Source organism: Eleginops maclovinus, chromosome 23 (genome assembly GCF_036324505.1).
Source record: "Eleginops maclovinus isolate JMC-PN-2008 ecotype Puerto Natales chromosome 23, JC_Emac_rtc_rv5, whole genome shotgun sequence".
NCBI classification, from domain to species: domain Eukaryota; kingdom Metazoa; phylum Chordata; class Actinopteri; order Perciformes; family Eleginopidae; genus Eleginops; species Eleginops maclovinus.
In genome coordinates this window covers 14,722,478-14,744,181 of record NC_086371.1, presented here as the reverse complement: position 1 = coordinate 14,744,181, position 21,704 = coordinate 14,722,478, and the positions used below count along the sequence as shown (strand labels likewise).

The following is a 21,704-nucleotide window of genomic DNA, read 5'->3' as shown; positions in this document are numbered from 1 at the left end:
TTACTAATTATTTTGTGTAACATGGCTTATTGTTGTACAGAGAATAGATGCAATCGAACAGAGTTATCATTTGTTATGCTTTTGTTCTCATCTCTTGTTCTCCACAGGATGATATATCATAAATCAGTCCTCTTTAATTGAAACTGTGTCCTATGAATATTGTCTATCTGATAATCAAAACTACATTATGTGTTTCTCCTTAAAGCTGATTCACAGTATCTCCAAGCCACTAAGGATTTCTATCATGTCGGAAGTTGGCCACCTGCTCTCCATGAAGCCCCCTGCACCCAGTTACAACTCCACCTCTGGCCTCCCAATCACCCCCACACTGCTCCCATGGGAGGAGGCACACATGCAAGTGCACACCATCCTTATTGTCATCATTTTTTGTGTTGTTTGCTTCCTGCTCCTGCTCGCCTTCGTCTACGCCTTCTGCTTCCACTGCTCCATCAGTTCATTACCTAAAGACTCACACGCAGCCAACGAATACAGCCAAGAGCGCGAGGACACCACCTACAAGTGCAGTTCTTCTGATAACCAATCAGAAGGGAACATTGTCTGATTGGGACACTGGACCAGAATCATGGCAATTTGACTGTCTATCAATGTTTTTGTGTCAGGATCACCCTGTTCTAGTAGCATGTACTGTATGTGCACTGTGAGGCAGAGAGTAATTGCTCCTTCCTTAAACCAATGTCTGAAAGTTGAGACATTGCTTTTACTCTCACATTGATGTCATATTGATTTGTCCCTACGTTAGAGCCATGGTTGAAGGTTTTTATGACAAAAGATAATTCCCAAATATGCAGTTATGATTCATTTTGAAGCCCAAATACAAGAGCATTGGGTGCAGGTACAATACAAATATATCCATATCTCTACAACTGTAGAGAAAAGTGTTCAATAAAGAAAACTGTAGAATAAATGTGTATGTATATATATATATATATATATATATATATATATATATATATAACCGTGAGTCTGAATGTCTGTGCCTTTGAATGACAAGACAAACAATAACAAAGGGATGCACACACGGCTCAGCAGTCATCTCGCTTTATTTTCACCGAGCTGACAACATTTTCATTGAGCTGTGGCTGTGTATTTGACAAGGCTGATATAGAACAATGAATCTAGACGTTCAGGATGAAGGAGCGTGGAGGGAGAGGGACAGAGGAGAGATACACAATCATGTCTTCCTAGGATGAAATGAGATGTCAAATGTACAATGTGCAGCCCAACAAACAGGATATTAGTGAGCTTGTGTCCATCTGAACTGCGAGGCAGTGACCACTCTTGGTTTAAAAACATGTTATGTGTACACAACAAACTTTTAGATGCAATTGCTTTGAATGGACTGATGTGAGGTAATAATTGGATAAGCAGCTGCTCACTTAGACTGATCTAGTGAAAAAATTAACAATGATGATTTCACTGTGCAACATAACACCACGCAAGGCCGCAAACATTTCAAGCATTATAGACTAGGCCATTTACAAACAAATTGTCATTAGACATTGACATTCAACGCCTTGTGAAAACAAAACATGTAACTGAAGTTCTGGGTACAGCATCAGCAAACATCCGTTGGGTTCACGACATGGCGCACGTGGCACTCTTGGAACAGGGGGAGTCACAGGAGCTGTCGGGGGACTCCATGATGGAGTCTCTGCCGTCGGACTCAGGGGAGTCCAGTTCAAGGTGAGCGTCCTGGAGGCCGTCCTGCAAAGCATCCTTATAGTGAGACTGGAGTAGGAACATATTATCTTATCGCAACAATAACAAAGGCACTAATAGAGAAGATAAACCTAGTGAACGGTATGGATTAGAACAACAATAATTAGAATTATTGTTAAATCTAGAAATCTTTAATTCCCTCTTACCTTATGACCCGGCATCTCCTCCACCCGGTGCCCCTCCATGGACTCCAGAGAATGGCCTGTTATCTCCATCTTGATACAATGCGAGCGAATAGACTTCACATCATCTTTGTCCCGCCCTGCCACCAGCGGGGAACCCTGGGGATAAAGACAGACGGAGACTCAGGGAGTCAGAGAGGATGATAATGATGATGGCAATGAAGCAAATGAGAGTGTTAACCATTCAAGGATGTCTTGGTTTAAATATTACCATTCCCTCCTCATCTCCTGTGGCCTCAGGGCCGGAGATGTTGGCATTACTGATGGTCTGGGTCTCAAACTGAGGACACGCCGCCTGAGCGTTCCCGTCTTTGTCCCTCTTTCCTTTCAGCCAGTAGGTCTCAATTTCAACATTCCCCTTAAAAATGGACAGAGAGTGATAAGTTAAGATTCAGGTTTGTCTGAAAACTGTTTGTCTGTACATTTCTGTTACGGTGGGCAGGGAAAAGGCAGGTGGCAGATTTCCAATAATCAGAATTCCCTGATGAAAAATGAGTCGCTCTTGCTAACTCGAGATTGGCACCTGTAATCAGCTGCCTCAGGAACCTTTAGGAGTCACTTTGCTGCCAATTCCACTGAATGTACAGCCTCAGAGTCAGACCCAGCGATAAAATAGACTGACAAATCAACAAGCAAGCAGTAATTACCAGCTCTGAATACTAAGTGTGTTGACTCCTCAGAGCCAAAACATTGTGAGTTATTATTATTTCATATAGTTCTTAGAATCAGAAATGTTCACTATGTCTGACTGCTGATGCATAAATTCTTCCATTAACACAGTTTACAGGCTCAGTGTTTAGTTTCAGGTAGGTAAACCAAATGTGTCTTCCTCATATGTATGACACAACATCATATTATTACAAGTTATCATAGTGGTAAGATCAATAAATGTTGTGAGTGTGTTTTACAGTTTTGACCCCTGACCTTGATGGTTATGGTGCCCCTCCTTTCAAAAATAAAGTGACTTCCTTTCAGGTGCTCGTAGGTGGCGCTGCTGAGCTGAATGTGCATCTCCTGAGGGAGATAAGAGAAGACCAGGCTATTACAACAACATTACAGAAACTCTTAATTTAGTCATCATCATATGTACATTAGACATCCCTACCTTTCCATTGCTCTCCATGGCAGATGCAGTGTGCACCGTGTCACCATGGAGACCATAGCGTGGCATCTTGTGTCCCACCACACCCGCCACCACCATTCCTGAGTGGATCCCTGCAACCAGAAACAACAGCTTACTACACTCAAAGTCAAACAGATACATCAACACACAAATAGGTCCACACATTATACACACCAACACGAATCTGTATGTGGTTGCCGTTGGAGGGGTCTTTCAGGTGATCTATGGAGCGCACCATGTCCAGGGCCATGTCACAGATGTTGTGAGCGTGATACTTCGTCTTCTCTGGAGCGCCGGCCACAACCATGTATGCATCTCCAATAGTCTCAACCTAGATAAGATGAGAACTGTAGCTTTTAGCAGCAGCTCGTCCTTTCATCAATGTGTGATGAAAGGAAAATCACACAAACCTTGAAGACGCGGTGCTTCTCGCTGAGGGTGTCGAACAGCGTGTACATGGTGTTCAGCATGGAGACAACTTGCATTGGGGTGATGTGGCTGCAAATGCGAGTAAATCCAACAACGTCGCTAAAGAGAATGGTAACATCTGGGAACACCTGGAAGAAAATACATTTAAGAGAGTTAATGAGTTGTGTTCAATCAGCCAGTCGCTATGTACCATGGGCAAGAAGAAAAAATAGCTTTTACCCTGTGACGCAAAACTTAACCTTTTATCAGACAATCGTGCCAACGTTTTAGATATTTGGTGCATGAATGTGAGTTCAAGATTATTTGAGATGATACAATATTCATGTGTATGTCTCTCATGCCTGTACAATTAGTATAAATGTACAGCTTTATCTTAGTTGAGCATGAGGACTAGAAACAGTGGAGAATGTACTGTATGGCCCTGTCCTAAGATAACAGCACCTCTACAGATCTAGGTGGATTTTGTTACCTTTCAAGAAGCCAAGCTATCTGGTTCCCCTGTTTACAGTGTTTTTACTAAGCTAACTGTACAGCCATCAGAGGGGAATCAATCTCCTATTACATTGTTTCAAAGAAAGACTGTCTTGTTTTTAGTAGTTTGTGGTGTTAAATAACAGTTGAACAGTGAATGTTTTAGACAGTATGGCATCATTTACAATCCTGACCTCACAAGTGTTCACAGCTGGCTCTCCTTTGCGCAGCCTTTTGGCCACTGGCTTGGGAATCATCCTGTATAGGAGGTCATCAGTCTTCTTCATTTCATAGTCCAACATCTTCATGCTCTCCTCCAGCTTACTCGACTTCTTTTGCTCCTGTGTCACAGTGGGGAGTAAGACAGAATAACACTTTTAGTTTGCATCTCTTCCTTTCATCTCAGGTCTGCGGGTGGTGACTGATATGTGGCTGTCAGACAGAAAGAAGGGCTTCAGAACAACTTTGCATAATGCAAAGCGTCAAGAGAGATGATCACACGTATAAAATGCAGATGCACGTCGGCAGAGTGAACCTGAATGAGAGCTCTCTTCAGCTCCTCTGACTGCTGCGTGCCCGCCAGCACCAGGTCTCTGCTGGAGTCGTGCATGCTCAGGTCATTGATGTACAGGCCCGTCTTAAACATAGCACTCAGACTTTCCATCCTAGAAACACGAACAGAGAGTTAAAGGAAAAGGAAAGGCCAATTACAACATTGATGATGCTTATGATACATGGTAATATAATTCTGAATCTATTTAGGAATAGCCGTTAAAAAAAAGGGGGTCATTAAAAGACAGTATTTGTAATGGAACTTATTTTTAGTTTAAGTAGGAATAAATATTTAATGTGATGTGGCATTTAACATTTTGGTAATTTTGTCAATACATGCATAAAGCCATGTGCATGCAAAACAAAATGTTTACAGAAGAGGAGGGAGATGTTTTGGTAATGTACTCGCTGAAAAACACTCTCGGTTGCAAATGGGTTCCCATTAGGCTCACAAGAGCTGCTCTGTCTGATTACAAGCTAATTAGCAGCTCATTTCATGCATGGTAAGTGCTGTTAGAATGGCCCCCTGATTTGATTCACTGCCCAGGGTTTTATATCCAGCTTCGTAATTCAGTTTAGCTCTCTCTGCTATTCAGAATGTTTTACTTTTCAACTGCAGCGTTTTAATAAAGATCGGTGTCTACGGGTGTGTGTGTTTGTGTGTGTGTGTGTGTGTGTGTGTGTGTGTGTGTGTGTGTGTGTGTGTGTGTGTGTGTGTGTGTGTGTGTGTGTGTGTGTGTGTGTGTGTGTGTGTGTGTGCCTTACACAGGGGTTCCCAGGAAGATGATGGACTCCCACTCAGGCATGTATCTCATTTGTCCTTTTAGTTTAAGGCAGCGGCTCCCATCTCCCCAGCTCTCCATCGCATTAGCACTGTTACCGTCTACAGGGAGCATGATAAAATGGCAACAAAACAAACATACAGAGAGGTGTTTTGTTTAAATATCAGCAGTAGATAATAACTTCACTGTGGTTATTATGTCAACGTAATGTAGTTGGCAGTCGATTATTGTTACATTTAGAATAGTTTAAAGTTTTGAAGGAGATACAGTACACTTATTCACTTACTAATTAGAAATTGAGAAGACCAACACTCTTTTATCTTTATGTTCAATAAGATGCTGGAGCCAGCAGCTGTTCGTAGGGCTTTGCTTAAAGTCAAGAGGGAGTCCTACATAATCCCCTTCCCCATGACCTCATACATTTCTCTCCTTTTCACTATGTTTTTTGTAAACAAGCATGATTTAATATGTTTATTATAGAGCTTTGGAGGTGCCGGTAGGCAGGGTTTTGTTAACTTTGGACAGACAGGCTAGCTCATTCCCAAGCTAATGCTAAGCTAAGCTAACCTGCTGCTTGATCCAGCTCGGTATTGAAGGTACATGAGAGAAGCATTGACTTTCCTGTCAGTTCACCAAGGAAACAAGTATGTTTATACTCCAAAACATCAAATTATCTTATAAAAGTGATGTTCTTTTGTATTCTCAATGTGTCTTTAATAGGTTTTAATTGTGTCATGGTAAGTGTTTGTAGGTTCAGTTCTCCCTGTGTTTTGTTATATAACAAAAATGGTCATGACCTTTGTAATCATCTCCAATGATGGACTGGAAAGCCATGAGCTCCACATCTACGTCAGCAGAGCGATTGGCATTTTCATAGTCAGAATCTTTGGAAAAACGGGGAAAATTGTCAGATGCACAAACCTTAACATTCACACCCTCTACCCGTGACAACTAGGGCTGGGATCAGTTCCACTAAATCAATTTGAATTTGAATTAACACATTAAACATTTCCATTTCTCTGACTGCATGACCTACTTAACTCTCAACTTCGATTCTGTAGACTTCAAAATAAATGTTGATGTGCAAGCTCTCATACGCGAACAGGTATTCACTTCACTGCATACCTGTTTTTTTTCTTTAATGAAACTGAAATTGAACGTGCCCTGCAACTGACTTCAGTGAAATTGATCAGTCTACAAGCCAGCGAGTCCTCATCCACTAAACACACATCCCTGCGAGTGTTTGAATGGGTCTCTTACTCTGGATTCGGTTGTGAAGGTTCCTCTCTCTCTTCACAGGCTCCTTTGACATGATCTCAAACAGGTTGTTGGGGTGGGAGATGATCTGTGTACAGATTATGAGGTACAATATTATCAGCATTTGTCAAGCCCATTTTAAAGTCCACTTGTGTTGTGTATTTGTATTAGGCTGCAGTTAAACAATGAAAAGTGATGCTTCACCATGTTCCAGGTAAACTCCACTAGGGGGCGAGCCAGCAAGAAGGCATCATTGATCTTCTTCCCATCCAGATCAGGGAAGACTGTGGCCAGGCCTGAGCCAACATTATGTACCACCATGTCCTAAAGAAAGAGAAACAAAGACATGCAGAAATGTTTTATTTATTGCTTCATTGCATTTCTCTGGTGGGTCAGGCGTGTGATTTAAAAGGTTTACCTGTCTGAAGACTATGTTGAAGGGGAACACCTCAAAGAAGAAGTCTGAGGTGATGGGCAAAATCTCCTGCTCTTCCTCATCCTCCTTCATGATGTAGCGGTAAGCTGAGTTATCAAAGTTCAGCCTGTGCACATTCAGATTAACTTGTTTTTAATGTATAAAGTTAAGTACAAACTGTGGAGGACAGAGTATTCTGATTGACTTGTAAAAGTATCTACAAAACACAGAGGAAGTACAAGCAAAAGTGGTACATGCAATACATTGCTCGAGTAAAAGTGCACATGTTTTATTAGTAAATCGTACTTAAAGTTAAAAAAGTGACAGTATTCATTCTGTAGGAAAACAATTATCCACCCTTAAATGTATTATTATATATTTATAATTAGATTGATAGTATAATACATCAATTTTACTGTAGTGGTTAACCCAGGTGTCAAATAAGCTTAGCGTGCGTATGTGGATGGGTGAATGTGGGCGTGCATGCTTGGTTACCTCATAGTGACATGGGAGTAGTCTCCTAACATCTGCTCGGACAGCACCTCCACATGTATGTCGGTATCATAGAACTGTTTCCCCATCTGCCTCAGCTGACCCATGGCGTAGTGCAGATAACCTTTGCGCTTACTCCTGCCAGTCAAAGAAAGACAGTTCAAAATCAGTCAAAAAAAACACAAATCTTTCCTTCTGTTTGCACTCTTCTTCTATTGTTACAACTGATGATTCATAGTCTATCACCGGCCCTCCTCCCATCAGACCTGTAGTGGAGGGTGACTCCGGTGGCTGACTCCTCTTGGCAGAAGAAGGTTGGAGGCTGCACTTTGGGGTAGCTGAAGCGCAGATACTCGTGGAGGTTATCAAGGCCATTGACAAAGTCACGTACATGACGGCCCAGTACCTAAAGCCAGATACACAGAGTGGCAGGTCATGTACAAGATGGTTGCCTCACCTTTTTTATTATAGTACCTTAAAAGAGACGCTCTCATAATTGTTGACAAATTGGTCAGTTTACTATTAATGGAGAGAATGACTCAGCGTGTATAAGCTGATGTCCTATGTAATCCTGCAGAACGTTTTAAAGAAAATAGCGCCCTGAGAATGCCATTAGAGATTTTTGTCTTGCACTTCAGGACAAACCATTTACAATTTAAGATTAGCATTTTTGAGCTTGACTCATAGAATTGTCTAAAAGTCAGGATATTTTGCAGCTGTGATTTAGATTTTTTCTTAGCAGATTGTACACGCGTTACATATGTTTCAATAATTAGCCAAAAAGATATACAGTATATGAAAGACAAAGCAAATAGTTTAGAGCAAACTTCTACTGGCAAAATTGAAGTTGTAGGGATATATAGCTCTCTGCGTATTTAATAATTTCCTCACATATCTACCAAAAGTCAACACATTTCAGATTTTTTTCACCTTGAGGATCCTGTCATAGCCATACTTCCCAACGAAGCCCAAGAAGTAGACACCCCACGAATTCATCAGCTCATTGTAGGGCGTGCCTGTCACTCCACTAGCTGCCTTTGCAATACGTGGAATCACACTCTCACTATACACCTGAAAACACACAAATAGACATTATTATATCAAAAATGTGACATCAGGACATCAGAAAGAAGCAGACAGAGTGAAATAAACTGCAGACAGGTCGCAGACTGACAGCAAAGCACTCCCAAATACATTAATATTCAGTGCATACATACAATTATATTATTCATTTCAGACACTGTACCTGGTGGGTGACAAAAGAATGTAACCTGACATCTGCTCTTTCTCGGACCAGCTTCCACACATCATCTCCGTAGGACTCTTTGATGAAGTCGTGAAGACTCTCACACAGCAGCCCGTACATTATGTCTCTCTGGGTTGGTGCTCAAACTGACAAATATCAAGACTGCACACCGGCTGATTGACTTCCAACAGTACTCTGAAAGGCACCTGCAAGCGAATAAAAAAAGTTTAGAATGATGACTTGTCCAGTGCTGCAAGCTGAATTTTAATCCATTTTTCTTTAAGCGTGAAGCTTTGAAAAGCCAATTCACTGAATAGTGCTGCTTTTGCTCTTCTCTTGCTCTCAAAACTACCTGTGGAGTCTCAAACTTTTTCAGACTAGCTAGCCAGACAAGGTTTCATCTGAAGGCCAACAGTGCAAACGGTTTTAAAAGTGCCCTAATCACTCTAGCCCTTGAATATGAATGGGTCTCTATTGTTCTTGTGTCAGCTGTCAGCAACTGGTGGCTTTGCTCTTATGTGACATGAACATGCTGCGGTAGCAACCTCTCAAACACAGATGACACCAGTCCTATTTTCATTATCTTGTTAATTTCCTTTTTCCAGAATTTCACCTTTTAAGTACTGCCATTATCCATTAACAAGATAGATAAGGCATAGATTTGAATAACAGAAGCTGAAATGGTATATTTTTAAGGAAGCTACCGATCTACTGTGGTTTGTTTTGGAAAGAGAACTTGCTTATTCTAATAAGCAAACACTCTTAAATAAACTCTTTTTGGGCGGCAATTTAATTTCCGTTGTGTTTCTGCAGATGATGTTCTGTGACTCAGGATGACTCCACATTTTCTTTCTAAGTCCGGGAGGCTTCCCACTGCGGGAGGGAGTGGGGGGGGGGGGGGGGGGGGGTGGGGTTGTGGAGCAGGGCATGTGTTAAATCGATATCCAATCTCAGCAAAGATAAGGAAAATTCCCTACAGGCTCCTGCTGAGCTCAATGAATCAATATATGGGGGGAAAAGCTACTCTATAAAGACTTACTTGAGTTAAAAAAGATCAAATATTAAGTAATATTAATCAATTCTAGCGCAACACAAAATGTTAGTTCATGCAGAATTCACAAACTTGAGCTTTCAGCAGTTGGTAAGCCAAGGATTAAAGAAAACACAACAGCACAAACATTATGTTATTTATTACCATTGTTTACACTGCTAGATAACAGAGATGTGTAGGATACCCCAAAACTCACAGCAGTGTTAAAGAATAGGATGTCAAAGGTCTCAGGGCATCAAAAATGGAAGAGCAAACTGCCACAAGGTTTAACCTTTGACTCCAAATGCTAAACTGAATCACAGCCTGTGATCGCAGCGAACTCATCAATTTTAGAGCAGCTTCCATAACATTTGGTTGCAAACACATGGCGTGTTGGTACGTGGCAGGGCAGTTACACAGTGCCTTAGAGAAGGGAGAAATAGAAATGATTTGTGTGTGTGTGTGTGTGTGTGTGTGTGTGTGTGTGTGTGTGTGTGTGTGTGTGTGTGTGTGTGTGTGTGTGTGTGTGTGTGTGTGTGTGTGTGTGTGTGTGTCAGTGCTTACAGTGTAGAGGGTGGAGGCTTGGCTTTTCTGAGAGCTCAGTGTCACTGTCTGGACAGCAGCTGTTGTCACTCTCATACATATACACACAAAGTCGCGCACGCACGCGCACGCGCGCACGCACGCACACACACACACACACACACACACACACACACACACACACACACACACACACACACACACACACACACACACACACACACAGGGGATCAGATTTATATTAACACAGAAGTTTGAGGTCAGGATGTAAATCTTTATACTTGCCCCTTCCCCTTAATCGCCCTCTTTTTACCCCCTCCCTAAACACTCCCTCCATCCATCCTCACTCTCTTATCCCTCTACTGAAATAACCCGGTGAGGTAAGCAACCGAGGCATCCCGGGATGAGTTTTATACGGACTGCTCTTTCTCTGCCTGTAGAGTCAGAGAGGAACTAGGAAGCATCCCAGCTGCAGTTCGGGAGAAACACACGACCATCCAGAGCAGTGCCGAAAGTAAATTACAGACAGGCAGGAGACGCAGGTAAGGACTGTGGTGCTACGGTCAAGAGAAGGCACTGCTAACAGTCTGTGTGTGAAGTGTGGAAACTGCCAGGCCCTTTAACAAACAGTTCATAGGTAACTTATAAGACTATACATTCGTATGAGACTGGAGAGACACTTTAAGGTGTATAAGATGCACTGTGAGCTGTTAAACGGTAAACAAATGAAAAAAATGTTCACAAAAGTACAATAATAAAAACAAAAATGTTCTAGGAACACTGCATTGACAGACTAAGGAAGTCGAAGCAGATGCTGAAATGGTTTAGTCACAAATTGACCTAATTTATAATTTAGGACTTGGTATATTTTGATGCTATACAAAGTGTGTTTTCTTTTGCCTTTTCCATTTAACACAAAGAGCGATTTGCAATTGCACATGTATTTATAAATCATTATTCACATGGCAACATGTGTGTCGATCAGAGTAAGAAGAAGATGATGATGATGCAGTCAGGCTTGGATGACATGACCAAGCAGAGGATGATGCAGGCTAAGGCTCTGTGTAAGGAGGCCAGAGGAGGTAAGTGTGGCTGTGGTGATACAACTAATTACATTTAAATTCTTTTTAACAAAACTAACATACACAATAATCAGGGCTGAGCGGATGCATGGTTTATTTTACATACTGGTTAACATGTCTTCAACAAATTGGTACACTCTTGCTTTGCATTTACATCCATATTAAAAATGACACAGTGTGTGATCACAAGCTTAGGCTGTCAGTTGTAATTGAGAAAAACATCAAAGAGTGTTAGCCCACAGCGTGAGGGCCCAGCACTGTACGTCCAAATCCCAAGAGTGCCAGAGTGTTGTTGAAATCCTCAAAAGGTTACAGGAGGGACCATCCCGGTTGGTGTCCGCCAGCAAGGCTTTGAAACGAAGTCCCCTAAACTCAGCAAAATGTGACTCCCACTGCTGAATTTCACGCACGCCGATCAAAGGCAGCTTCTCGAGGGTGGCATTTTCCCCAACTTCTTCAGACACTTGACATGTGTGAGTCATGAGTCTTTTATCAAACATTTTATTTTTATGCCCAGTTACCCATGCAACCCTGGACCACAACAAACATTACACACCCCTTGACATCATCTCAAGGCTATTTCCGACCCTCCACTGTGCCTTGGTATAACACGAGAAGAGTCCTTGAGCAAAAGCAGATACCAATTTAGTGATGCAGCACACGGCTCATCTTTCTTACATCGGCACCCCTCAGCTGTCCAACCCGACAGAGACAAGAAGATCAGAGGAGACATTATGATTTGCTCAAGGTTCTTATAAGTCTGTGTTACTTTCCGTCTCTTTCCAAATGTATGTAGGCTGCTTTTATAATTGCCTTCGCACTAACAACTAAATGTCACAATGTGTCTGTGCAGGGTTAAAGCCACCTCACCGGATGTGATGTCACACACAAGAATACAAACCCAAGTAGATTTCTCTACTGTGACACTGTCATTTATAAAAATATACACATGGATATTAAGAAAAGGCTGAACACCTGCATTTGTCTGTCGTTTTGTGCCAGGGGGTCTGAACCTCGGGAAGAAGATCAGCGTCCCAAAGGATGTGATGATGGAGGAGCTCAACCTTGAATCTAATCGAGGCTCTCGCATGTTTCAGGAGAGACAGAAGAGGGTCGAGAGGTTCACGCTGGAGAACGCTGCCAATGTTGCTTACAACCCCAACAATGTAAGGAACCGAGAGAAAGCACAGAGCACACAACGACTCCTGTCCACCGACACAGGTACATCATTTTGGGTGCAACTTACACACCCAAAATGATGTACCTGTGTTTCTAGTTCATGCTGAATAAAGAACAGCAATAACCAACATCTTACCACATAAACTGCAAAAAGGTCAAGCTAAAACATTGTCAGACAGGAGTAATGTCAACAAATAATGACACATTTTCTCAAACAATGGACAACATAAAATGAGTAGAGGCCCGTTTTGGTCTATCGTTTGGGCCAAAATCTAAAGCATCCTGTTATTACACTTACCATAATGTAATTCAGCAACATCTTTCACTGCCTCCAACTTCTTTCATAAACGACACATCCAGGTTGTGATGCAGGTTTTCTCTTGAAATGTCTCAAACCAAAGCTGGAAAAGGGATTACATCATTCAGGAAAGCTCCCTTTAGAGGCAATATCAAATAATGTAGGTAACTGAATTTACTTGTGTTTAATAAGTGGAGTGCCCCTTAAAACAGGTGTTTTACAGTATTTGCAGCATTCAAAGAGAGAATTTCTTCCCTCAGACCATCAGGATAATGAACTCTGTCCACAGTGACTGTCTCTAACATTATTTATTATACATTTTTTCTTTACCAAAAATGCTCTTTACCATATTAATACATTAGAATATATTATTATGTTTCATGTTTGCAATCCTTGAGATAAATACATTTCAACATAAATCTAACTTTAAATTGATGTTAGATCTCCGTGTCCCAGGTCTATACAGAGGCTGACCCTCCCCAACAGATCATTTCAGAGCCCCAGGGAGGAGACGCGAACCAAACGTTCTCCATCCCTGGTAAGCATAGCCTGGTCATGAACCTTCAGAAGACTGTAGCAAGGAAGGGCAGTCCTGACGTCATCGCTCCAGGTAAATCTAAAAACATGAGCCAAAGGCTGCCACAAGCTTTAGGCCAGGGGTTTCCAAACTTTTTTCACTGAGGGCCATGTACAGAAAATACACGAAGGGCTGGGCACCTCACTAGAGATGAGGTATTGTCTTATAGTTGAGTTATGAGTTAGCAGAATCAATCAAAAGTACATACATTTTTCTTGATACTTGAATATGCTTTAAGAAAACAAACAGCCTACATCACAGCTCTCCATAGGGCTTCAATTATTGTGTTTACGGATCATTCCTTAAAACAGAAGCCTCAGGTAGTTGTAATAAGGGGAAATAGGAAGGGTCACCGGTATTTAAAGCTTGTTAGGCAAATGAGCTATTGGGCTTTTTTTTATCAACTAAGATTTGTTAGAAAATCAACTTTAATTGACTGAATTTATTTGAAAAGTGGGCTTATTAACGCATGAATACTACAGTGTTACATATTTTTACATATATATTTAAGAAATAAAATACAACAAAAGCACAAGTTTCACATGTGGGCCATATTCAATTATACTATTCGAATTGGCTGAGGGCCACAGTTGGCCCCGAGGCACTAGTTTGGACACCCCTGCTTAAGGACAAAGTCACTGCAAAGCCAAAACATTAGGCATGCCTAATCACTGTATCTAGCATGGATAGTGTTCACTTTTTATATAAAAATGTATTGGGGAAATAAGTTAGTTTTCCTTGTGTCAGTGCCAGGAGAATTGGCAGTGTGCAGAAAGAAGCTATGTGACCATCTTTGCTGAGTGCTGTTCCGTAAAAGTCCCGACAGAAGGCAGTGCTTATAATCTGACTGACATCTGATCTGAGCTCTGTTTATTATCAGCCGTTCACACTGAGATGCAATTACTGTAGCTTCTATTGTTGACAGGAATGGCATCAAAGAGTTTGAAATGAGTATTAGATCTGTTTTTGCTTTGTTGTGGTTTTGTAATTAGTTTCAAACCAAGGGAATGTCAATTTCTCTAAACAAAAGAGGCCTTATTCTGCCTTCACTGGATATAAAAGATAGAATTACCCACATCAAAGTAACAAAGCTTTCTCTTTACCCATTGTTGTGTGTTACTATCACTGACATTAGATCTGTTTGTCAGGATATTCAGGCCCTCTGAAGGGAGTTCCTCATGAGAAGTTCAACACAACAGTAATCCCCAAATCCTACACTTCCCCGTGGCACAACGCTCTGGGAAACAACGTAGAGCTTCTAAACGCTATCAATATCCAGCTGCCTCAGCTCCCACAGAAACTACAGCCTGCAGACTACCGGTGCTTCAACAGGTAAATCTGCCTTCCCACAGGTACTGCTGCTGAGATGTATGAACTGTTAGATCAGCTGGAAACACAGGCGTCCTCAAATAAACCCACATGACTTAACAATGTCATCCATCACAATCATCTCTTCCCTCGGCTCCACTCCATGTTTCCACAGTTTGAAAATGAGTCTCTGGCTTGCACCTCCTTGGAGTGTGGCTGTGTGATGGCTATTTTCAAACCGGTCTCTTGAAAGGTGATCCACTAGGATGCTGCCAGTGTTAAATGTCTTCCTCGCAAACCAGATTACGCACGAAAGGGAATCGCCTTTCTCACAGCACACAAGGAATTGCATCACGCCAGTGAGCCAGTACAAAGGTTAAGCCCGGACAGATGGGAGTAATGGACAAAATATGAAAGACAAACTCGGACTAAAGTCAATTAAGGCTGTCAATCACTCGATTTCTGCCAGCCAGTCAGGAACTGTAGCCCCTGCGGAGGGATCCGTTTACGCCCTTAAGATCATTATAAAGTTGTGGAGCCTTAATTAAATCTGAATTCTAGTGGTCAGAGCAGCTACATAAGCAGAAAAAAGGTTGAACACAATTTCAGTTGAACATCCTGGGGGGCTTTCTCCTGTTAACCGCAGTTAGAATCAGAGAGATGACCAGACTGGGTATCATGTATCATCTAAAAGTCCCCCCACCCCCTTTATGGGAAGGAGTCCGAGCCATGCGATGCCTAGGGTCATATTCTGCCAGGAACATGAAACACAATGCACGCATCCTGCTTAGTAACAACTCTGCTCTTTGTCTCTGAGATCTGCCAGGCCGTTTGGGGGAGCTATGGTCAGCCAGAGGGTGATACCAGTGATCGGCTTTGAGGCCATGGAATCCCAGAACCTGCCCGGCATCGCTCTGGACCGCATGTGCCGACGGCCCAACTTCAACAGAGCCCCCAGGGGATGGGGAATGGATTACTACCCTGAATCTAATGAGCTATGAGAAGGAAGCTAATCAGCTGAGAGACTGAAGCAATGACCTCCGCTTGATGCACTCTTCCTACAAAGATGATCCCTGTTAATCAGCGGGCACAACAGGGGAGAGAATAACACTCCTGCATGATAAAGTGCTTTGCTGCTGCTGCTGCTGCTGCTGAGAGGTCTAAACTCAGAGGGCTGCTGTCCCTTCGCTCCACAGTAGTCTCAGACAATGCAGCTACGGGCTGAAGTGGTTTCCTTTTGTTGTCTTTTGCGGTATCTGATCCCATCAACGTCAACACCCGACATCCTCTGCTCCACACTCCCAAGACTCCATCTGTTAGTTGTCACACTGTGACTTTACATCTTAACCCCTTCTCTGTATTCTACTGAAGCAAGTATTACTGAAAAAGAACAACTCTGAGATGACATCAAAATAGCCTAATTTTAATGACAAGTAAAAACATTGAAAAGAAAGCATTACAAAAAACAAAGTCTATATGCTGTGGAATATTAACATTGTGTCAATAAAAAAAAAGTTACTTGAAAATTACCAGCTTTAAAAATGCTCCTCAGAATCCTAATCCATGTTGCAAGATGTGACAAAAACAAGTTAAACAGAAGTATACATTTTTATATGTAAAGCAGCTCCAAACACAGGAGCCTGTGGTCTGCTGATGCTGTTTGAGTACTTTTTATTAACTGTGAGAAAAGACAAAGTCATCTTGGAACATCCTGGCTGTCTTCTCTCTAGACACAGATGGTGCTCGTTCAGTTCATTCCCTCACTGCAGGTGGCCTAATAAATCTGATGTTATCCGGTAAGACATGACGAGGGTTTCTGCCAGAAGGAGTCCGCAGGATCCAGATCCGCTGACAGCCTCTGAAGTGAAAGCACCTGACCAGGTCTGAAGTAGGGGACAGAATGACACAGATCGCAGAATGGCATCACTCGAGGGGGGGCTATTCGCCGTGACGTGCGCCATGTGCAGCATGGGCCCCCATGCGCTGAGGATCCTGGGAGGGGTAGTGGATTTGACCAGGAGGTCTCATGCTCATTGGAGGGGGCATAGGTGGACCCATGTGACTCATAGGGTGGAACATTGGAGGGCCAAAACCTGATTGAACAGAGGAAAAGATAAGGAGTTAGAGAATTGGGACTGTTTACTCACTGTGATGAAGTCATTTTCACTACGCTACATGATATATTCAGATAGATTTCACAGCAGTGCATGTGCTGTGTAATTATATAATAACAGATCAGGAATACCAAAATTATAATTATAAAGTTTATGGGAAATGTGTTACAATTTCATATTTGACAAATATAACTAAGAATGGGAAATAAGCTGCATCTATGACGTGGTTAGGATTTTACCTGGAGGAGGCGGGTTGATGCCTGGAGGGGGGGGCAGAGCGATGTTCATGACCGCAGGAGAGCTGCTAGGGTCGAGGTTGAAGTAGTTTGCAGGAGCTTCTTCGTCTAAAGCTGGAGGTGGAGGAAGAGCTAAAAACACAAACAATTTATTTTGAAAATGTACATCAGAATGTCCTGGGAGATGTTTTGAGGAGTCCTGTTACCACCCTGGAGTGGATAAGTCTTTGATTATTATATTTATTCTTATCTAAAAACAGAGGGACAATAACTCATATGTGACAATTCAAAATCATTTTGAAAATATATCTCAAGAGATTTCAACGGTTTTTTATTTCTAAAAAAAATTATGAAACAAATAAATACGTTTCAGCTATTTCAATCTCCCCTATCAATAAAAACAACGCCACAATGTACTGATTAAAGACTACTTTAAAATTGCACTCGCATGACTGTATTACTATGCGTACACACACAAGCCCTCCCTGTGTTGGCACACTCACCTCCAGGCAGACCAGGTACAGGGTCGAGTCTGGTGCCCATCTCACTGACACCCTCTTTGACACCCTCCTTCCCTCTTGCTGCCTGAGACCTAAAAACACAAAACACATTATACACACACATACAAACACACATTATATGAGATCACTTATTTTGTTTAGCAGCACTGAATGGCGTGCAGCAGCAGAATTCTGCCCAGTACAGGAAAGTTCTAGATGACCTGCCCAGCACAAATTATGTGCCGTGTTAAAGCCTCTTCTGTGTCTGTAATATTGTTTGAACCGCTGCAGAGAGTAGTTAGGTCTCAACTGTGACGCTAGCTTTATTAGGCTGTAACTTTCAATAACAGATTTTCTCTGAACACCACCTGGTGTTTCTGGTGTTTACGGACCAAATTATCACAAAAACAGTAATATCACCCCCCGTGTGGCTCCACTTGGTACAGTCGGATGAGAGCTAAACATGTGATGGCAGGAGGAGTTTTTAGGTTTGCATCTACAGAAAGGATGAGCGTGGATTAAGCCTCTGGGAGGTCGAGTTGGTGATGGGAACCCCGACGCTTCACTTTTATCCTTCATTATCAGCTTCTTACCTTCCCCACTTGACAGTGAGCCTCCGTCCATTAATGATGAGTTTGTTGAAGGACTTCTCAGCAGCCATTTCAGCTGACTGCCGGGTGGCAAACTGGATGAAGGCACACTGCTGCCTCTGGACTATGGTGATGGTGCGAATCTCTCCAAACTGGTAAAAGTGACTCCTGCAATACACATGTACAAAAGATTAAAAAACGCTGGAAGTTAGACCGTTTAAAAGGGGTAATCCTTATAAGACAACATCACATTGTACTTGACTTGCAACATCAGTGAACACCAACTGCCACAGTGGTTTTGAGAGTTGTCATTAAATAGAAGTCCTTACTTGAGATCTCCATCAGTGACAGTATCTCCCAAACCCCCGATGTAGAGGGTGCTGATGGACTTGTCATCTGGTGGGTCAAGACGCGGCATAGTTGAGGCCCGTTTTAGCAGCTTGTCAGCCACTGGATCATTGATGCCGTAGTAACGGTCCTTGATGTTCTGGTCGGCCAGAGGGTCATCAGGATCAGTGGGCTTCTCGTGTCTTTGTGAAAAGGACAACAAGAATGAGAAACTGCAACAACTATAACTAATCTAGGAAAGTTACAGTTAAAAACGAGAACACCTTGTTTTGTTTTTTTGACTATTGTAAGTACTCAAAAATGTATGTTAAATGTTATACATAAATATAAATCTTAAAAGATAAGAAAACATTATCACTGACCTGTAGGGACATTCCTCCCCTCTCTTACACTCTCCCTTCACCCAGAAGGAGCAGATGTGCGGCCGGTTCCTCTTGTAGTACGGCGTGGTCCTGGCCAGTTTCAGCAGCATATCACTAGAGCTGGGCGCTTTACCCAGCTGGCCCACTGGCCGTGTGCCATCAGAATTGGCTATCTAAGAACACAGAAGTTCAAATAGACATTATGGATCAATTACAAAAATAAATTCCAACCCAAAATGGGAAAATAAATACAAATTAAACCCCTGAAGACATCCTTATAGTCATTGTTGCTTTATGGAAATCAGAATTAACAGAACAACGAAGATGTTTTTGTCTGAGTCGAGCAGCAATTATACCTCTCTCTCCATGTTCTGTGTGTAGTACTCTTTGTTGACATCCGACTTAGGAACCTCGTCTTTAACTGACAGCCCAGTGTCTCTGACCTGAATAGGCAAACCTGTAAAACACATCAGTGTCAATCTCATATAGCTACACGCTTAACCAAGCAATACAAATATGGACAGGTCAAGTAAAAAATGACAGGAGGGACTCACCAAACTCCAGGTCCAGCAGACATGTTTGACAAACATTCTTCATTTTACTGCAAGTCTGACAGACCTCAGTCTTTTTAAAACGCATACGTGTCCCCGGGCACCATCGGAACACCGTGAAAGGACGAGCACAAATCTGACGAGCGAAGAATGAAAAAATGTTTTTAATATCCTTACATGCAAAATAGTGTTTAGTGCATACACAAACAAGATTTAAAATGCAATGGGAAAACCTACCTTGCACTCTTTCCCATATTTCTCCTTGGTCTGTAAAACAAAGCATTAAAAAACTTGAAACAGCAAAACACAGGTATCAACACTACAAGAAAATAACATACAAATAATGATGATGAGGAGGATGATGATACACAGTAATGCAAACTCACCATGCGGATATATGGATTTTCTCCTAAACATGTCTGACACAGAATTGGAAAATCCTGAAAAGAGAAAAACAGATCGCTATTAAGTAAGAATCCAGCAGTGCCTTGATGTAATTTCCCTTAAGCAGAAACATACTCTGTTTCACTTACTGCTGTAGGAACATTAGCCATGGTACGTGAGTGAAAACCTATGGTGAAAACAAGGCAAGTGAACTTATTCACTTCTACTTTATCATCTGTTGAAGGATGCCGTTTCAATCCAAGTGCTAGCTAGCTGCTGAAAAAGGACCCTGCCCTAATCCACCAGGACAGCAGCGGCCAAAAACCCAAATATAAGCTGCTCTTGTGTCTCAAACGTCAAGTACACAGGCTAGGGTTGCAAACTTTATATTTTCAAGACAAAGATAAAACAAACCTTTGTTAAACCACCTGCGGAAATTCAGTGGTTTACATGCAAGGTTTCATCTATTATTGGCTAGAACCAATCATGGTTAAAATAAAATCAGGCAATTTGGATAGAACTGTTAAAACCACTGACAAAGTTATTACAATGTTCTGATGTTGAGTTTTACAAGTCTTAATGTAAGTGAAGGTAACCTGTCCAGGAGGCGGTTTTGTTCCACTCCCGTGAGCGCCTGCTAAGCTAACTATAGCTCTAGCTTTAGCTTTCAGAAAACAGTTTACAAAGGCTCAGTAAATCTAACACAACAGACAACATTTCTATTTGTTGGCTTGTCTGGGTTCAGCTTTACCCGGATATAAGTTGACATGTAACTTGTTTAGTGGTTAGCGGTAATTATGAACACGTCGATTTATTGTTGTTAGCACAGCCTGCTAGTGTCCGTCTTAATTTAGTTCAGCTAGCTATCAGTATCACCAAACTGGTTACGGTCAAATTAATCAAGCACTTGTTTTGAGGCAACTCTCGCCAATCTCTTATAATCCACCATTGTTCCGATTATATTGTGATATTTTATAAATGATGTTTACACAGTAGAGACACGTTACGAAGGCAGCAGCCACGCTTCTACCAGCTAGCGTTAGCCAACGCTAGGCTAGCTAGCGTTAGCCAACGCTAGACTAGCTAGCTTCTAAGCAAACTGGACATATTTGTAGCCAATTAGTACATTTTAAGGCCATGTTAACTCTTTGAAATTAACTGCAAATGACTGTGTTTAAGTCACGCTCAGTGTCCCGTACACTTTAATGACGATTTAACATACCGCGTCTTCCCAGTTCTGTCTGTTGTAGGTGTTGGATCCTAGAGACGTCGCCATTTTGCAGAGTGTGAGCCAAGCGGGAGGTGTCAGACCACAATGCACCGCGCTGGAGAGCCACGTTTCACCTTAGGGTGTCGCCCTATTTCAATAAACAGTCAGAAATAATCTAATCAGGAAAACTATCTAAACAGCCTATAATTAAGTAGAAATATCTTCTCCAAAAGCATCTCTAACAATTTAGGTGTAAAGGTCCGTACATCCCTGTATAACTATGGCCTATCATTATGCTGTAGTAGTAGGCCTATTTCTCATAATACATAGGGATATTGCATATGGATAGAGTTACTATATATTGATACAATTTAAAGATTTTATTTCAAGCAACTTGTAAATTTTACTCCAGAAAATTGTATAGGTGAAAATTGTACTTCATTAAATTTAACTGATAATTAAGCTGTTATACTTTTCAGATTCAAATTCTAAGTAAAAAACATGATCAGTTTCTAAAAAAGGTGTTGACGTTTGGGGGTGAAAAACCGAACAGTAATAAAATACTTTAAAGTTCCAGCACCCTTTAATCTGGTGCCATGTCAAAAATGTTGATGCCTCTATGCAATGCAACAGTAATAAATATTAATATAATTGTAATACAGACATTATAAATGTTGCAATTTCAGAGTGACCGTTTATGTAC

The 21,704-nt window shown here is 41.7% G+C and overlaps 3 protein-coding genes across 8 annotated transcripts; 1 reads left to right on the top strand and 2 right to left on the bottom strand.

The window, feature by feature from the left end:
- Positions 1 to 1,043: 1,043 nt before the first annotated feature.
- Positions 1,044 to 9,107, bottom strand: LOC134859491 (soluble guanylate cyclase 88E-like). Of its 2 annotated transcripts, none has more exons than XM_063875999.1 (19): positions 9,042 to 9,107; positions 8,690 to 8,895; positions 8,374 to 8,514; positions 7,710 to 7,849; positions 7,447 to 7,581; positions 6,955 to 7,078; positions 6,741 to 6,860; positions 6,540 to 6,624; positions 6,077 to 6,163; positions 5,263 to 5,380; positions 4,481 to 4,610; positions 4,140 to 4,286; positions 3,456 to 3,602; positions 3,220 to 3,376; positions 3,028 to 3,137; positions 2,847 to 2,936; positions 2,134 to 2,280; positions 1,887 to 2,021; positions 1,044 to 1,725 (listed from the first exon to the last, which is right to left on the bottom strand). In XM_063875999.1, exons 2-19 carry the CDS (start codon positions 8,807 to 8,809, stop codon positions 1,597 to 1,599), a joined length of 2,262 nt encoding a protein of 753 aa, XP_063732069.1. In that variant the 5' UTR covers positions 8,810 to 8,895; positions 9,042 to 9,107; the 3' UTR covers positions 1,044 to 1,596. The 2 variants fall into 2 exon arrangements, with proteins under 2 accessions (XP_063732069.1, XP_063732070.1); XM_063876000.1 differs by lacking the exon at positions 9,042 to 9,107 and adding an exon at positions 9,000 to 9,017.
- A 1,475-nt stretch (positions 9,108 to 10,582) lies between these two features.
- Positions 10,583 to 16,248, top strand: LOC134859989 (myozenin-2-like). Of its 5 annotated transcripts, none has more exons than XM_063876812.1 (6): positions 10,583 to 10,804; positions 11,248 to 11,344; positions 12,347 to 12,510; positions 13,278 to 13,359; positions 14,547 to 14,730; positions 15,524 to 16,248. In XM_063876812.1, the coding sequence occupies exons 2-6, from the start codon at positions 11,260 to 11,262 to the stop codon at positions 15,705 to 15,707; spliced, it is 699 nt and encodes a 232-aa protein (XP_063732882.1). In that variant the 5' UTR covers positions 10,583 to 10,804; positions 11,248 to 11,259; the 3' UTR covers positions 15,708 to 16,248. The 5 variants fall into 5 exon arrangements, with proteins under 5 accessions (XP_063732882.1, XP_063732880.1, XP_063732881.1 ...); XM_063876810.1 differs by having other exon boundaries at positions 13,278 to 13,431; XM_063876811.1 differs by having other exon boundaries at positions 13,263 to 13,359.
- On the bottom strand, positions 16,109 to 21,108 carry rbm22 (RNA binding motif protein 22). The gene is made up of 11 exons (XM_063876807.1): positions 21,014 to 21,108; positions 19,794 to 19,847; positions 19,645 to 19,674; positions 19,411 to 19,543; positions 19,213 to 19,313; positions 18,857 to 19,029; positions 18,476 to 18,676; positions 18,150 to 18,314; positions 17,560 to 17,648; positions 17,060 to 17,188; positions 16,109 to 16,799 (listed from the first exon to the last, which is right to left on the bottom strand). The coding sequence occupies exons 1-11, from the start codon at positions 21,065 to 21,067 to the stop codon at positions 16,645 to 16,647; spliced, it is 1,284 nt and encodes a 427-aa protein (XP_063732877.1). The 5' UTR covers positions 21,068 to 21,108; the 3' UTR covers positions 16,109 to 16,644.
- Between the last annotated feature and the right edge of the window lie 596 nt (positions 21,109 to 21,704).

Excerpts from the sequence above, each read along its gene's own strand:
- LOC134859491 (XM_063875999.1), bottom strand. The coding sequence starts at position 8,809 with ATGTACGGGCTGCTGTGTGAGAGTCTTCACGACTTCATCAAAGAGTCC. Across the intron at positions 8,515-8,689 it reads ATTCTTTTGTCACCCACCAG|GTGTATAGTGAGAGTGTGAT; the intron begins GTACAGTGTCTG and ends GTGTGTTTTCAG. Across the intron at positions 3,377-3,455 it reads AGAAGCACCGCGTCTTCAAG|GTTGAGACTATTGGAGATGC; the intron begins GTTTGTGTGATT and ends CATCTTATCTAG.
- LOC134859989 (XM_063876808.1), top strand. The coding sequence starts at position 11,260 with ATGATGATGATGCAGTCAGGCTTGGATGACATGACCAAGCAGAGGATG. Across the intron at positions 12,511-13,262 it reads TTGCTTACAACCCCAACAAT|ATCTCCGTGTCCCAGGTCTA; the intron begins GTAAGGAACCGA and ends AATTGATGTTAG. Across the intron at positions 14,731-15,523 it reads GACTACCGGTGCTTCAACAG|ATCTGCCAGGCCGTTTGGGG; the intron begins GTAAATCTGCCT and ends TTTGTCTCTGAG.
- rbm22 (XM_063876807.1), bottom strand. The coding sequence starts at position 21,067 with ATGGCGACGTCTCTAGGATCCAACACCTACAACAGACAGAACTGGGAA. Across the intron at positions 19,030-19,212 it reads CACAGAACATGGAGAGAGAG|ATAGCCAATTCTGATGGCAC; the intron begins GTATAATTGCTG and ends CTGTGTTCTTAG. Across the intron at positions 17,649-18,149 it reads CTCACTGTCAAGTGGGGAAG|GTCTCAGGCAGCAAGAGGGA; the intron begins GTAAGAAGCTGA and ends TTGTGTTTTTAG.